Source organism: Cetorhinus maximus, chromosome 14, assembly GCF_964194155.1.
Source record: "Cetorhinus maximus chromosome 14, sCetMax3.hap1.1, whole genome shotgun sequence".
NCBI classification, from domain to species: domain Eukaryota; kingdom Metazoa; phylum Chordata; class Chondrichthyes; order Lamniformes; family Cetorhinidae; genus Cetorhinus; species Cetorhinus maximus.
Window position 1 is genome coordinate 59325301 of NC_135892.1, and position 18151 is coordinate 59343451.

General features: G+C 41.0%; 1 protein-coding gene across 4 annotated transcripts in view; it reads right to left on the bottom strand.

Annotated features, from left to right (window-relative positions):
• Positions 1-17845, bottom strand: part of LOC144689683 (acylphosphatase-2-like) — a 140047-nt gene extending 122202 nt beyond the window's left edge. The window contains exons 1-2 of one of the 4 annotated variants that reach the window (XM_078556974.1): positions 17571-17821; positions 11473-11489 (exon numbers count right to left, since the gene is read on the bottom strand). In XM_078556974.1, coding sequence (XP_078413100.1) covers positions 11473-11489; positions 17571-17688 — 135 coding nt within the window. In that variant the 5' untranslated portion in view covers positions 17689-17821. Of the gene's footprint in view, positions 1-11472; positions 11490-17570 lie in introns of all 4 variants that reach the window. The other 3 variants (XM_078556975.1, XM_078556973.1, XM_078556976.1) reach the window with 3 other exon arrangements.
• Between the last annotated feature and the right edge of the window lie 306 nt (positions 17846-18151).

Sequence of the window (18151 nt, forward strand, 5' to 3'; positions counted from 1 at the left end):
GCAAATGCCGCCACCCCCCCACCCGGCCGCACAGGGAGCGCTCAGCGCTTACGGGCATGCATCACGCTGGGCGGGCCATAATTGACCCACCCACGTAAAATGGCAGCGCAGACCCAATCGGGGGTGCCAATCGGGTTTGTGCCTGACGGCACCTGCTCGACAGGCAGAAAATTCTTCCCTATATAAACTTAACAGTGGAGTTTTACGATTGGTAAAAATCAAAAAAGTATTTTGAATAAAACATTTAAGAAAAAAAATTATTTGTGGGCCTCAAAATCATGATGCTGGGATGAGTGCCGTTATCTACCAACTGAGCTAGCCTGGCTGCGCAGGAGCTCCCTGCACAAAGCCTTTCTAACTTGCTCAACTCATTCCAATAAATCAAAAGAAAAATATTGTTTAGTGGTTAAAGTTGCAGTATTAAACTAACCTTTTTACTATATAACTGCATTTTCACTTAGCTTGTCTTGTAATTACTCCAGTAGCTAATCCCAATGTATTATAATTGGCAGTCTTCTAGTTCAATCTTGCATCTAAGTGCGTACATCTGAATAAAATGACAGCATCTCATTGTTACGATTTAAAAAAAAAGTTTTGTAGTCCCAACATAACCAGTAGTTTGAGAAATAAACTTTGACTTTGTGGAATGCATTGGCAACTCCTTGAGAATTTGCGCATGCGCCAGTGGCCGCAATGCAGGCCAACTGCTCCCAACACCTTTCCAGTTGATGTCAGGAGTTACAGTGGTAAAAGATATCATGGTACTATTTGAAGAACAGAGCAGTTCTCCCTGTTGTCCTGGCTAATATTATACCAGCATCACTAAATCAGATCAACTGGCAATTATCACGTTATTATTTGTGGAAGCTTGCAAATTGGCTGCCACGATTCCTGGACCTCAAAAATACTTCATAGGATGTCCTAAAGCACGGCACAGCCAGAGGTTCTGCACGGCACTATATACATACAATTTATATATGCACATAACCAGCTTAGTTGACTATGTCAGCTGGTGTTACATATGGGTAGCAAAAGTGAAAATTGATCTTCCTGTGACTGCTTTCCCTTTCACTCCCATTCCCTGTCTCTTAATGTTTGCCACTCCTCTTTTTGCATGGCACCCACATACTTGAATATACGAGCACAAGAAATAGCAATGGAGGCCGACTATATGGCCTATTGAGCCTGCTCCACCAGGCAAGATGACCATGGGCTTCAATTCTACTTTCCTGCCCACTTCCCATATCCCTTGATCCCCAAGAGACAAAAAAAATCTGTCCATTTCAGCCTTAAAAATATTCAATGATGGCACATCCACAAACACCTGGAGTAGAGAACTCCTAAATGATCGGCTCCTTATCCTGAAACTGTGCCCCTTTGTTCTCGATTCCCCAGCCAGAGGTAACAACGTCTCAGTACCTAGCTCCTTCATAATCCTGAATGTTTTAATGAGATCACCTCACATTCTTCTAAACTCCAGATAATATAAGATCATAAGAAACAGGAGCAGAAGTAGGCCATTTAGCTCAACAGGCCTGCTCTGCCATTCAATAAAATCATGACTGTTGTGATAGAGGCCTCAACTCAACCCCCTAGAACCCTTTACTCAGCCTCTCATCATAGGACAACCCTCTCACCCAGGGACCAAACTAGTGAACCTTTGTCGTGCTGTCTCCAATGCAAGTGTAAAGTAGTTTAAATCAGGAGACGTTATTGCAGCTGTAGAGAACAGTTAAGATATTCACTTTTAAAATATTTAACATCCAAATTAATTAATTAAATAGAATAGAGATGGCTAGGCAGGCATGTGTTGCAGCTGTTGTGTTTGGGAGCTGGTAGACGCCAGTGCGATCCACGGTGACCACATCTGCAGCAAGTGTTGGCTGCTCAAAGAACTTCAGCTCAGAACTGATGAGCTGGAGTCCAAGCTGAGGACAATGCAAGACATCAAGGAGGGGGAGAGTTACCTGGACACTGTTTCAGCAGGCAGTCACACCCCTTAGATTAATTACATCAAATTTGGTCCATGGTCAGGGACAGAAGGGTGTGACTGCAAATGAGGCAGGTATGGGGATCCAGAATTTAGCTTTGGAGGAGCCTCAACCAGTGGCCTTGTCCAATAGGTACAAAGTTCTTGCTCCCGATGTGGACGAGGGCACAGACTGCAGGGAGGATGTGCGAACTGACCACAGCACCGTTGTACAGAGCGCCATTCATGTGGGGGGAGAAAAGGCAAATATAGTAGTAATAGGGGATAGCGTAGTTAGGAGAATAGATACCATTCTCTGCAGCAAAGACAGAGAGGCAAGGAAGCTGTGTTGTCTACTTGGTGCCAAGGTTAAGGACATTTCTTCTGGGCTGGAGATGAACTTGGAGTGGGAGGGGAAGGATCCAGTTGTCGTGGTCCACGTAGGTACCAACAACATAGGTAGGACTAGGAAAGAGGTTCTGCTGAGGGACTACGAGCAGCTCGGGCCTAAATTAAAAAGCAAAACCACAAAGGTAATAATCTCTGGATTACTACCTGTGGCACATGCAAATTGGGATAGGGTAAATAAGATTGGAAAGGTAAATGCATGACTCAAAGATTGGTGTGGGAGAAATGGGTTCTGATTCATGGGACACTGGCACCAGTACTGGGGAAGGAGAGAGCTGTTCCATTGGGACGGGCTTCATTTGAACCATGCTGGGACCAGTGTCCTGGCAAATCATATAACTAGGGTTGTAGATGGGGCTTTATACTAATTAGTGGGGGGAGAGGGTTCAATTTAAGGGAATTTTAGAAAATCAAAAATAAACGAGAGCAGAGATGCAGGGTAGTGAAGAGGCGACGATAATCAAAGTGTGACAGGAAAGGGCAGAAAATATATGCAGAGTGCAGCAGGAATTAAAACCAGAATGAGTAATAACGGTAAAAAGTCAAAGCTTAAGGCTCTTTATCTGAATGTACGCAGCATTTGTAACAAGATAGATAAGTTGACGGCACAAATAGAAATAATGGATGTGGCTTGAGAGCTATTACAGTGCCTTGGTTGCAGGGTGACCAAGACTGGGAACTCAATATTCAAGGGTATTCGACGTTCTGGAAAAATAGGCAAAAAGGAAAAGGAGGTGGGGTAGCTTTGTAAATAAGGGAAGGTATCAGTGCGGTGGTGAGTAGTGATATAAGTGCAATAGATCGTGGTGTGGAATCAGTTTGGGTGGAAATAAGGAATAGCAAGTGGAAGAAGTCATGGATGGGAGTCGTCTATAGGCCCCCGAAGAGTTGCCTCACTGTAGGACAAAGTATGAATGGGGAAATAATGGAGGCGTGTAAGAAGGGTGCAACAATTGTCATGGGTGACTTTAATCTGCATACTGACTGGACAAATCAGATTGGTAAAGGTAACATGGAAGACTAATTTGTAGGGTACATCAGGGATTATTTCTTCGAGAAATATGTTGCAGAACCTACCTGGGAACAGGCTACTTTAGATCTAGTAATGTGTAATGAGGTAGGATTAATAAGAGATCTTATGGTTAAGGATCCTGTAGGTAGTAACGATAACAAGATGGCAGAATTTCAAATTCAGATTGAGGGCGAACAACTCGGATCTCAAACCAGTGTCCTCAACTTAAATAAAGGCAATTACAGAGGTATGAAGAAAGAGTTGTCTAAAGCAGGCTGGGAAAATAGACTAAGGGGAAGGTCAGTGGATGTGCAGTGGCAGACATTTAAGCAGATATTTTAGAACGCTCAGCAAAAATTTATCCTAGTCAAAAAGAAGGATTCGATGAAAAGGATGAACCACCAGTGGTTAACAAAGGTGGTCAAGGAGATCATCCAATCAAAATAAGGCATACAATGCAGGGAAAAATAGTTGTAGGCCAGAGGATTGGGAATTTTTTAGGAACTAACAGCAAATGACGAAAAAACTAATAGAGGGAGAAAATTGATTACGAAATTGGCAAGAAATATAAAAATAAACAGCAAGAGCTTCTACAGGTATATAAAAAGAAAAAGAGTGGCTAAAGTGAGCATGGGACCCTTGGAGGATGCGACTGGAGAATTGATAATAGGGAACAGGGAAATGGCAGATAATTTAAACCAATATTTTGCTTCGGTCTTCACGGTGGAGGACACTATAAACATTCCAAAGATATCAGATAAGCAAGGAGGTAATGGGAGGAAAGATCTTGTAACAGTTTCTATCACGAGGGACAAAGTATTTGACAAACCAATGGGACTAAAGGCAGACAAGTCGCAGGGACCTGACGGCCTGCATCCAAGGGTTTTAAAGGAAGTGGCTGCAGAGATAGTGGGGGTATTGGTTGAAATATTCCATAACTCACTGGAGGGTCCCAGCGGATTGGAAAACCGTTGATGTGACGCCCTTGTTCAAGAAGGGAGGGAGACAAAAAGCAGAAAACTATAGGCTGGTCAGCCTAACATCTGTTGTTGAGAAAATGCTAGTCTATTATTAAGGAAGAAATAGGAGGACATTTAGAAAAGCTTAATGCCATCAAACGGAGTCAACGTGGTTTTGTGAAAGGGAAATCATGTTTGACAAATTTGCTAGAGACCTTTGAGGACATAACAAGCAGAGTTGATAAAGGGTAATCAGTAGATGTAGTGTATTTGGATTTCCAGAAGGCATTCAATAAGGTGCTACATAAAAGGTTGTGCACAAATTAGGGGCTCACTGTACTTGGGGTAATGAATGAGCATGGATTGACGATTGGTTAACACACAGAAGACAGAGTCGGGATTAATGGGTCTTTTTAGGTTGGAAATACTATCTAGCAGAGTGCTATAAGGATCAGTCCTCGGGCCTCAATTATTTACTATCTATATTAATGACTTAGAGGAGGGGGCAAAGTGTAATGTATCCAAATTTGCTGACAATACAAAAGTACGTGGGAGGACACGTTGTGATGAGGACATAAGGAACCTGCAAGGTGTTTTGGACATGTTGAGTGAGTGGGCAAAAACTTGGCAGATGGAGTTTAATATAGGAAAGTGTGAGATCATGCACTTAGGTAGGAAAAATCAAAAGGCAGACTATTAGTTAAATGGAGAGAGACTCCAAAAAAGTGCAGCACAGAGGGATCTGGGTGTTCTTGTGCATGAAACACAAGAAGTTAGCATGCAGGTACAAGTAATTAAAGGAGGCAAGTGGAATTTTGGCTTGTGTTGCTAGGGGGTTGGAGTTTAAAAATAGGGAAGTCGTGTTACAACTGTACAGGGTGTTGGTGAAGCCGCACCTGGAGTACTGTATACAGTTTTGGACCCCATATTTAAGAAAGGATATACTGCCATTGGAGGCAGTTTAAAAGAGATTCACTAGGCTGATTCCTGGGATGAAGAGGTTGACTTATCATGAATGGCTAAACAGTTTAGGCCTTTATTCATTAGATTTTAGAAGAATGAGGGGTGACCTTATTGAAACATACAAGATTCTGAGGGGGCTTGATAGGTTAGATGTTGAGAAGATGTTTCCACTAGTGGTGCAATCTTGAACTAGGGGACATAGTTACAGAATAAGGGGACACTCATTTAAAACTGAGTTGCAAATCAATTTCTTCTCTCAGAGAGTAGTGAATGTCTGGAATTCTCAATCCCAGACAGTTGTGGCAACTAGATTACTGAAAGTATTTAAAGAGGAGGTAGATAGATTTTTGAACTATTGGGGAGTTGAGGGCTATGAGGAGCTGGCACAAAAGAGGAGTTGAGGCCTGGGGCAGAGCAGCCATCATCTTATTGAATTGTGGGGCAGGCTTTAGGGGCTGAATGGCCTACTCCTGCTCCTATTTCTTATGTTGTTATGTCAGAAGAAATGTTGGTGAACTATGATGTGGTAAAAAAAATGCTATTTTGAGTGCATATGAGTTGGTTCCTGAGGCATACAGGCAGAAATTTAGGAATATGAGAAAACAGCCTGGGCAAACTTACATTGAGTTTGAGAGAGTAAAACAAAGTAATTTTGGCCAGTGGATATGGGCATTAAAGTTAGAGATGACATATGCAGCTCTCAGAGAGGTAATTCTTTTGGAAGAATTTAAGGATTCAATTCCTTCGGTAATGAGAACTCATGTGGAGGAACAGAGGGTTAAAACGGTAAGACAAGCAGCACAAATGGCTGATGATTATGAATTAATTCATAGAGCTAAACCTTTTTTTCATTACTCTTTTAAATCAGAAAAGGATAGAAAGTGGGAAGGTGAAAGGAAGGTGGGTAGTCAAGAAAGAGTAGGTGGAAATTCACAGGACATTTTTTTCTCAGAATAAAAATGGAAGGTGCTGAGGGTAGAAGTGACATTTGTAAATTGAGGTGTTTTCATTGTAAAAGTTGGACACACAAAGTCTGTGTGTTTAAAATTGCAAGGAAAATCTGTTGGGATTATTGGGGTACAGAAAAATTCTGGAAATATAACTATTGTGAGTCCTGAGGTTCAGGCACAGGAAAAAACAGTGGTTTGTGTACAAGTAAAACAGGAAGAATCAGTGATAGATAAAGAAGCGGGAATGTGTTCACAATTTACCCAAGGGATTTCTGAGGGGCGGGTTGCAGAAATATTTAAAGATTTTGTATGTGAAGGGAAAGTCTTTCCATGTGTACAAGGTGGAGTAGGTAAAGGTGTTAACATTTTAAGAGACACAGGGGCTAGTCAATCCTTAATGTGGCTGGATAGAGATATTTGTTATTCAGGGGGAGTATTGCAGGAACATGTGATAATAAGTGCTGTTCATGGAGGTGCTAAATCTATTCCATGTGCAAGGTAAATTTAAGGAGTAAGTGGAAAACAGGCAAAGTGATTGTTGGAGAAATGGAAAAATTGCCCATTGCAGGGGCTCAATTTATTTTGGGTAATGATATAGCTGGGTCACAGATGTGGGTGATGCCTACAGTAGTTGATCAGCCTGTAGAAGTGTTTTCAACAGAGGTGTTGCAGAGAGAGCATTCTAGATTGTTTCCAGATTATACGATAACAAGATCACAGGCCCATAGGTTAAAATAAGAACAAAAAGTTCAAAGGCAGGGAGAAGGTGTGGAAGTCCAATTAGCTGTAACTGCATTTGATAACATTGTTCAGGAGGAAAGAACAGAGAACAATGCAGTTGAGGTGTTTAACTCAAGGCAGTTGGTAGAGTTACAGAAAAAGGATATGCAAATAATCAGTGACATCAAATAGCTTGTTCAGAAACAGGGACAAAATGTATTCCAGAACGCTATTACCTTAAGGGTAATGTTTTAATGAGAAAATGGAGGCCTTATCGGGTTTCAAGAAATGAAAGCTGGCATCAGACTGTAATACCATTTGGATATAAAAATGAGATTCTGAGGATAGCTCATGAAATTCCAATAAGGGGACATTTAGGAATTAGAAAAGCATAGGCAAAAATAGAAAAATAGTTTTATTGACCTGGATTGCATAGAGATGTAGTCAAATTCTGTAGAACATGTCACACATGCCAAGAGATAGGGAAACCACAAGCAGTGATTAAGCCAGCACCTTTAATTCTAATTCAAGCATTTGAAGAACCTTTTACTAGGGTCATGATTGTTTGTGTAGGACACCTCCCTAAGACTAAAAGTGGAAATCAGTACTTACTGACAATAATGGATGTGTCTACAAGGTTTCCTGAAGCAATGCCTTTGATAAATATTACAAAAAGAAAATTGTGGAAGAATTGGCTAAATGTTTTACAAGATATGGCTTACCAAAGGAAATATAATCAGATCAGGGTTCAAATTTAATGTCATAGCTGTTCAAGGGAGTAATGAACAGTTTGGGGAATAAAACAATTTAAGTTAACAGCTTATTATCCCGAGTCACATGCGGTGTTGGAAAGATGGCATCAAGCTCTGAAAACTATGAGAGCATATAGTCAGGATTATCCACAGGATTAGGATGGGGGAATTCTATTCTTGTTATTTGCTATTAGGAACTCTCCTAATGCATCGACTGGTTTTAGTCCTTGTGAACTAGTTTATGATCATGAGGTAGGAGGGCCACTGAAATTGATTCATAAGAAATTGGTGGGTGAAAATTCAGAAACTACTCTCCTGTTATGTATCAAACTTCCGAGAGAGATTGGACAAAGCACGTGAGTTGGCTAGGGAACATTTAAAGATATCACAGCAAGTGATGAAAGTGAAGGCAGACAAGAAAGCTACAGCTCGTAGTTTTGTTGCTGGGGAGAAAGTGCTAGTTCTGTTACCAGTACTGGGTGACTCATTAAAGGCAAGGTTTAGTGGGCCTCACAGGATTGAAAAGAAACTGAGTGAAGTAAATTATTTAATAAATACTTCAGATAGAAGCAGAGGGTGTGTCATGTAAATATGCTTAAAAAGCACTTTGACACTGAAGAGGGCCAAAAGGAGGTATTAGTGGTGGTAGATAAAGAGAAAGAGGTAGAAATGCAGGATTCTGAAATTGATTTTCCTTTAATCAAAGTGGAAAATGATGGGGGTACTTGAAAATTTAAATGCAATATTAAATTACCTTCCAGACAAGTATCAAAGTGATCTCGAGAAGCTATTGCAATCGCACAAAACTATCTGTGGTTTTAAGCTGGGGAGGACAAATTTAGCTATACATGATGTTTGTGTAGGAGTTTCATCTTCGTTAAGGCAACATCTTTATAGATTAAATTTGTCGAAGTTATCACAAGTACGGAGAGAAATTGAATTCATGCTTCAAAATGATATCATTGAGTCTAGTTGCAGTAACTGGAGTTCACCTATTGTGCTGGTACCGAAACCAAATGGAACACAAAGACTGAGTGTGGACTATGAAAAGGTGAATGCAGTGACAAAAGCAGATTCATACCTTATACCATGGTTGGAAGATTGTTCTACTTTCACAATGCAATCAAAATTTATCACAAAGATTGACTTGCTGAGAGGATATTGGCAAGTAACATTGTTGGAGAGCGCAAAGCAGATATCGGCTTTTGTGACACCATATAAACTATATCAGTTTAAAGTCATGCCATTTGGTATGAAAAATGCATCTGCAACATTTCAAAGACTGACAAACAAAGTAATTGCAGGTTTGAGCAATTGTGCTGTTTATATTGACGACTTGATAGTTTTCAGTCAGACATGGGAGGAGCATTTACAACATCTGGAAGAATTGTTTTGTCGATTACAAGAAACTAATTTGGTGATGAATTAGGCTAAAAGTGAATTTTCAAAAGCGCAAGTTACATATCGAGGCCATACCATTGGGCATGGTAAGGTGGCTCCGAGAGATGTGAAAGTCAAAGCTATTGTGGATTTCCCTATGCCTACAAAAACACGAGAAGTTTTGAGATTTTTGGACATGAGTGGGTTTTATCAGAAATTTGTACCAAATTTTAGCAGTGTGGTTGCTCCATTGACTGAACTACTAATAAAGTTTCAATGGTCACAGGAGTGTCAGAAGGCATTTGACAGTTTGAAAACTGTATTAACTATGACACCAGTTTTGGCAGTACCCAATTATGCCAAGCAATTTAAGTTGGCCATTGACGGAGGCGATATAGGCATTGAGGCCGTATTGTTACAAGATGATGATACTGAAATTGAGAAACCGATAGGTATTTTTCACGGAAGTTGTATGTACAACAGAGAAGATATTCAACAATCAAAAAGGAAACGTTGAGTCTGGTGTTAGCATTGCAGCATTTCGAAAGTTACGTGGCAAACTATTCATGAGAAACAATTCTTTATACAGACCACAATCCTTTAAAGTTTCTGGACAAATTAAGACAAAAGTGCAAGGCTATTCAGATGGAGTTTATTACTGCAACCATTTAATCTACAAATTATACACATGGCTGGACGAGAAAATCCAAATGCAGGTGCATTGTCAAGAGTTGAAGCTTAAAGAAAACATTGGACATTTAAAACCGAGACACTGGATTGGAATGATTTCTAGTGATACCAAGGGTTGTATATATATATTATGTTATGCATGCATCTGGTAATGTAATAGTGTAATAAGTATGGGAGGTAATGTTAGATGGGCTCAGAAAATGCAGCCATCTTTTTAAATTATGACGGTTTGTTTTTTAATAAGGAGTGGGATGTCAGGAAGATATAATAATTTTCATAATGTTACTGGAATTTATTGTAGAGTAATAGTGGGGTCTGTGTCTATGGCTGTGTGTGTGGGGGGGGGGAGAGGGGGGGCAACTTAATTGAATTAAAGAGCTGGTCTGAAGGCTTTGATGTAAAAGAGAGTAGGTTTGAAATGCTAAATAGGTAAACATGGGTGAAGTTTTTGAATGTGAGGTGGAAAGGGGGCATTTGTATTTTTAAATAAACCAGAGTAGCTTGAATTTAAAAGATGGCCTGAAATGCTACACCTAACCAGAAGTTAAGAAACAGTGTGTTTATTTTTCTCAAAGATTACTGGTAAGATTAGTACTATGATAGATTTTTATTATTAGACAGGTAAAGTCCAAAGACATAGTGAAACAATGGGAATTTTGCATTCAGAAGGGAAAACATGTATAAAGGAGAGAAGGCTATGTGTAAGGGCAGGCATTTTAAGATCTAACACAAGTGTGAAAAACCTCCAGCATCTAAGCCTCAAGCTGCTGTCTACAAAGAACTGGAGTTAAGAAAACTCACTTTGAATTCAACTGTTCAGGGTATCATGTTAATTTGCCTGGGTCTTTTAAAATCTGTGTGTCTTACTGGTGCCTTAACAGAGGTGTAACTGGAAGTTAGATTAATCAGGGGAGCTAGGAGTTATATAGTAGTAATTTGTAAACCTGTGTGTGTGCTTAAAATCATTTATTTCATTAATAAATGTTTAATTTAGTTTTGTAAAAATCCTCTAATACTCGGAGGACTCATTACTACTGAATTCAAGGCACGCATCTGGAAATAAATATATAAATTGCAAAACGGTTGTGGTAGTTGTTTCAAGTTTCCCTTTAGGATTTGAGCAGCTCAACATTTACCATCAGCTGTACCATATTGACAAGTCCATCCTCCTAAAATGCAGGCTCCTTTCATCTGCTGCAACAGCTACTGTATTCTTGTCTTAGCAGGTTTAGTGTTGTGACTGCTACAGTGGGAGGATCAGTGTCAGTACTAGGAAGTGGTAAGATCTCAATTGATTGCAAAGTGGAAGAGGGAATGGAGGAGGTGCCTGGAATTGTGCAATGACTTCTACATAATTTGTTCCCCATTTCAAACAAATAAACACAAGAGGACAAGCTAACATGCCCGCTCCATGCACCTCTATACAGCTGAATCAAAACTGGCATTGACTGAGTCCAAATAATGGCAACTGCTACCATTTTGGTAGGTCTTAGTGTGTGCTGCATGGTAGAGGTGAACAAAAACAGGTTTCAAACATTATTTATTGAAAGAATTAGAATAATAATCAGAAGTTAATGAGAAGTTCATAAAAGGTCTATCTCAACAAATTAGGAACCACCATTTCACTGATCTTTAAGAGTATTGAATGATGTTGTAGTAGTCACCTTACCATTCTGAAACAGACCCCTGTATGGAATAAGAGAAAGAAACACAGATCAACCATATTATCCTACAAAAGCATGATACGTTAGATTATTTTACATAAAACTGGTTTGAAGGGCAGAACATACTTAAAAATCTACATACAGCCTGTGCCTCCTGCCCACAAGCTTCCTAATATTTTTATGTCAGCATGAAAATTAACAACTTCCTATTTAAACCTTTGAAAAATCCACTGTAAATATTTTATAACGGGAAACTCAAAATTACAAAGAATTTCTCATAAATGTTTCATACACTCAATTAAAACACTCAATGTTTTTGGAAGATAATTTTGCTTATCATTTTTTCCTCAGTACTAATTTGTGGGTGGGAATTTTAATTCTCTCTGCACAGTGGACAGTTAAAATGGAGTTGGTGACCATTTCTACTCCGTCATTATTTTAACATGCTTGATATTTCATATGTTTGAGGTGCCCATCTAAGTCAGGTCCAATTGCTATCAATAGGACATTGACTTCAACTTTGCCAGAAAAAGAGTAGGGCCCACTTTAGCAAACCTGGCAGCAACAACCATTTTTGAGGACCAAAGAGACCATTCCAGGAAGGCTTCCTTTGTGGGGTAAGAAGGAGTCAGAATGCTTCTCTGGGCCTCACATGGAAAGTGCAAGTCTCCCTTACCACAGATAGATCCCTACCCCATCCTGGCAAATAGCTGACCATCCTAGACACTTCCTAACCTTCTCCACCTCACTCCACCACCCCTTCTGATATTAAATACCATTGAAAACAGTCTAATTCACTAGTTTTCAAACTTTGTGGGTCAAACTCTGCCAAAAAGTCAGCTTTTTGTGCCCCTCTAAGAATATGGTACTGATAGATTTACAAAGAAAATCTCACTTTCACTTCCTTCAATAATGTGCCTTTCTATTCCTCCATGCTGGTCTCTCTCCTGTTTGGGTTCTAGTTCTTTCTCTGGTTACACTTCCCATTCTTTTGCCCTCCTCCTTTACTACTTGCTCTTCTCGTCAATATAGCACAGACTTTAAGATGATTTAAATGAAGTTGTTAAAATAATGGAAGGATTAGATTCATTACATGTAGGCAGGCTGTTTTTAAATAGGTTATGGAGGACCAGAAGACGTGAGCATAGGTTCCGTATGCGTAGAACCAGGTTAAGTGTCAGATCGTTGATGCCCTATGGAAAAAATTTCCAGCTTGGGCAATGAATGTGGTTTCACCGCAAATGTTCAAAAGGAGCTGAACGAGTTCCTGGCTGCAGCCAACATCACTACTTAAGAGAAAGCAGGTGGCGTAGTGGGAATGTCTCTCAGATACTCTGGTCTGGTGGACCTTGTTCAATCAATGCCTGTTGATGCTCCAGCTAATTGTTGGTGAAAATTTATGATGCGCATGTGCATAAGTTGCAGCGTGGCTGTATGAACAAACTTGATGGACCGGATGTTCTTCATTTTTATACCTTCCAATGTTCAAATTTTGCTTCCTCTCGCTTTCACTCTCCTCTTTCCAGCCAAAAACAGGCCAAGTTGGCATATGGATGAATAAATAGATTGATAAGTACTTGGGTTGGGCAGATAGAAATGGGTTGGGATGCCCTTGAGTCAGGAAACAAGCAGCTGAGTTGCCTGCCTCGGAAACTGGGGGTTGAACTGGGCTGAAAGCACTTCGAGAACGTGTGAACTGCATTTGAAGCAGGCAGGCCAGGAGGCACTTAAGCCAGCAAGAATTTAGGGTAGGTGGACAGTCAAGCCAGCATTCGGGGTGGACAGCTGGTTTATCTTTGCAGCCTAATTCTGCTAACCCTGCTCAAGTTATTACCAAACCCCACGCAGCTTGCTTCTACTTCTTTCCCAAGATCGCCCTGGTAGACCTTGTTTTCTTGTCCCAAACTTATTTTCCTACCTTGATTTTTTTCTCTCTCCTTGTGTCCCACCTCCTTCCCACCATCCCAACCTATATCTGAATCCTTTCTGACATCCTCCAATACATTAATAATTTCGAGTTTCCAGGCTCTAACAGCTTCCTTTTCACCATGGATGTCCAGGGCCTTTATACCTCCATCCCGCACAAGGATGGGATATGAGCTCTCCACTTCTTCCTTGAATGGAGGTTCAACCAGTTCCCATCCACCCACATCCTTCTCTGCCTGGCTAAATTTGCTCTTACATTGAACAGCAACTCCTTTGATTCCTCTTTCTCCAAATAAAATGTCACTATGGGAATAGTATGGGTCCTGGCTATTCCTGTCTATGTGTGGAATACAACAAGCATTCTATGTTCTAATCCTACTCAGGTCCCATCCCTCCTTTATTTTTCCTGTACATTCACGATTCCGTGTATTGCTTGCTGCTCTCACTCTGAACTAAAATTTCATCAACATTGTTTCAAATTTCCACCCACATTGCCTTCATGGATCCATCTCCAACTCTTCCCTTTCCTTTCTTGGATCACCATTCTGGGGATAGGGGGCCAACTAATGGCTACAGTAACTGCATTAACTCCCACAGCTACCTTGATTACACTTCCTTCCACCCCACTTTCTGTACCAACTCTATGTCATTCTCCAACTCATCTGTTCTGACAATGCATCGCACACACCAGTGTTTCCGATGCATTTTCTCTTTTTCCACAATCCTTCCACCATAGCTGGTAGGGCCCTCAACTGTGTCCATCCCACTGCAGGCATTTTTGCCCTACCCATTCTTCTCTCCCCTGGAATCACAATAGTGTTCTGCTAGTCTTCATTTTCCATCCCACCAGCCTCCACATTCAACAAATCATTCTTCACTATTTCCACTGCTTACAGTGATGCCGTGACCAAACACATCATCCCCTTTTACCATTCCAAGTGGACCATTTCCTCCACAACACCCTTGTCCAGTCTTCCATCAGTCAAACACCCACTGCCCTTCCCACGCAAATACAGGAGATGCAGCACCTGCCCTTTCACTTCCTCCCTTCCCATCATCCAGGGACCCAATCACTCCTTCCAGACAAAATAGCAATTTACTTGTACTTCTAAACTTTTTTTTAAGATTCGTTCATGGGATGTGGGTGTCACCAGCTAGACCAGCATTTATTGCCCATCCCTAATTGCCCTTGTTCAGAGGGCATTTAAGAGTCAACCACATTGCTGTGGGTCTAGAGTCACATGTAGGCCAGACCAGGTCAGGTCTGTAAGGACATTAGTGAACCAGATGGATTTTTACGACAATCTGCAATGGTTTCATGATCATCATCAGACTTTTAATTCCAGATTTTTATTGAATTTAAGTTTCACCATCTGCCGTGGTGGGATTTGAACCCGGGTCCCTAGAGTATTACCCTGGGACTCTGGAATACTAGTCCAGTGACAATATCACTATGCCACCACCTCCCCTTTAACATTTAAAATTTAATATAGTGCATTCACTGCTCGTGATAGTCTCCTCTAAATGGGGAGACCAAATGCAGATTCGGTGATCACTTCGTTGAACAGTTCAGTTTAGTTTAGTTTGCCAGTTTCCCTGAACTTTCAGTTGCTTGCTATTTTAATTCCCCATCCTGCTGACCTCTCTGCCACTTGTCTCCTATACTGTTCCAATGAAGCTCAATGCAAGTTTGAGGAACAGCACCTCATCTTTTGATTAGACACTCTGCAGCCTTCCGGACTAGTTCAACAATTTCAGATCTTAAACACTGCTCCCATTATTTCAGACAGCAGTTGCTAGTAATGATTCTTCTGTTCATTTAAGTACTTCAGCCTTCTACCTTCTCACACACTTTCCCTTTTGTTCTTTCCTCCCCTTTCCCTGCACTTGCTGAAAAACCTGTTATGTTTTCCAGTTCTGGCAAAAAGGTCATCGACCTGAAACCTCAGGCTGAATATTCAGACCCTGCTGACATCGTGAACAGAGGTGGACAGAGCCTGAAAATTACTAAGCTGGCTTGCGCGCAGGCTTCACAGCCCCGTTCCTGGCGATGGCCATCTTGTTCAGAGCCTGCGAAGATTACCCAGCCCGAGACAGGCAATCTGGCTTATTAAGAGTTTTGTTAAAAGGTAGGTAATGGCAGTAGGCTGGGATTTTCCAGTCAACCTACAGTTCTCTGACATGACAGGGTGGGGGGGACAGATCAACTACCTGGAGGTGTGCACCCAGTGTCAGGCTGAGATGCCAGCACTCCTCACAGGCCTACAGGTACTCCCTGCCTACCTGGGTGGAGGTACAACCAAAGGCCACCATGTAGAGGACCTCTCCCCACATTGGTGGTCTGGCTATTTTTGTTCTTTTCAGTAAAGTTTTTAAAAAATGGCCGAGAGGGCACCTTGTACTGTAGCCAGATATTTCTCTGAAGTTGAAGACTGCTAATTGGCCTTCCAGCTTCCAGAGTCTGCCTGCCACCATTAATTGGCCAGGGGACCTGACTCCATGTCATTTAAGAGCTCACCCACAAAGACCTTGACTTTAAATCAGTGTCCCACCAGAGACGAATTTGGGACCTGAATCCAACTCCTGTTCCCCACCTTCAATGGGGAAATTTAGTCCATTTGCTCTGCTTCTCTCTCCACAGGTGGTGCCCGTCCTCCCGAGTGTTTCTGGCGATTTCCGTTTATGCTTCCACCATCAGAAATATGTAGTTCTGCATAGTCCAGTTATGTAGTGCAGTGGATGGCAAAAAAAATTGGCGATGAATGTAACTGTTCCTCAGATTTAAGAATACAGGGGAGCTCAATTCAAAATAGAAGCCAAACCAGACCTATATTCTTAAGAGAGTGCAGTAAACGTTAATACTGGGATTCTGTGAGAATTGACCAGACTTGCAGAATGGGGATTATGCCCTTTCAATTAGTTTCAAAACTGCTGATGTATTGTGTGCTCAGAATGCATAGTTGGCTTGCTTCAACTATTCTGAGGAAACAATAACTGATCAAAGCCTTAAAAAAAGTTAATGATAAAATTTAAAATGCAAGATAATTCAGTGGGTAAATGTAATTGTGCTGTTTGCTATTGTAGACAATGTAGCTTTCCAGTATTTTAATAAAGTATGATTTGAACATCATAAATTTGTACTGAGGAAAAATGATAAAATGTTTATTCAAAAAGCATTTTGAATGATTCAAATAGTTCCCTCTTAATTGTTAATCTCCTGCTTGGCAATTCAACACTTCCAGTTTTCATAAGCTCATAGCAGTCATTGCCTTACAGTTTCAAATTTCTTTCTCAATTTGTTGCATTTTTTTTACTGAATATTAAAAGAAATAATCATGGCAAGGAGATATTGCCTATTATGTATAAGACTTCCAATATATTTTAAATGGTTACCGAAAATGCTGGAAATAGTAGGTTTGGTACTAACTGTGGAGAGAGAAAATTAAAATTTCAGGTCGATAAGGAAAGATCACAAAGTTGAAACGATAACTCTGTTTCTCTTTCCCCACCGATGCTGCCAGACCCGAGTATTTTCTTGTTTTATTTCAATTTCCAGCATCATTTTGTTTTTGCAGGATACTCTGGAAGACCGCGTGACAACTCAATGACCAAATGCTAAAAGGCCTTCGACAGCCACGCTAGTTACCAGAATAGAATAATTGACGGCTGTAAACTTGCGCACAAACTCTTAACCCAGGTGACTGTGGAAAAAGACATATTAATATTTCATGAACAGCCTTCAGTGGGTAAGAAAATGTTAGCTTTCCGCCGCTATTCTCAAGTTGGCGCCTCAAGGACAGAACCTCAACAAATATCCCATTTCCAATGACTCTCTGCTTATCCAATATGAACATTTTATATTTTCCACATTAATTTACCATTCAACCTACGAGTCTCTTGATCGAAAACAAACTAGCGCTTCCTAATCGGCATTTTCCAGAAGTACTGCCCTTTCTGGGTTGATGTAGGAGGGGCGTTAGGCCCCTTAAACCCAACCCTTTCCTATTTTAGTTACAAAATAAAACCTCCCTGTTTTAATTAAATTCAGCTGCAGATGTATCCAACCGCAATTTTATAAACCACAAACACCGCGTTGGAAAGCGAATGTCCGACTGAATTCCCCGGCTGTTTTGACCAGACTACATGGCGAAGGCTCTATTTTTATCCCCACACTTACCCTGCACTCGGCCACTGATTTCATAATCTATCGATTTGAATCGAGCTGCGACTGACCCCACCTTTGACATTATCACCAATAAACTAAAGCAAATCGCTACTTTCGCCGCACTGCACATCAAACAGGACAGAGCGCTGCGAACCAGCCGGCTTCCCAACAAATGCAGCCCTGCTGCTCCAGCCTTGCCTTATCCTCTCCGGTCCTCTGCAACCGGATGTCCTCCCAGCTTTTCCTGATCCACTCCTGCCAGCCTGAGGCAGCGACTCAACTCGAGCAAAGCTGCTACTGTGAATGCTGGAAATCTGAAATAAAAACAGGGGTTTAAACGCAAATTGCACATTCATCATTAACAGCTGTTGCCCAAGAAAGGGGACAGGGGTAGTGATCTCAGCCCAATTTTGAGCCTGAAAGCTCTAAAGAGCTTCATCAAAAGATGTGACGTAGTTCCTCAAGTTTACCTGGAGCTTCATTGGAATAGTGTAGGAGGATGAGAATAGAGAGGTCAGAGTAAGGGTGGGGCAGAGAATTAAAATGACAAGTGACTTGGAGCTGAGGGCTATGCCTGCAGATTAACACTGAAT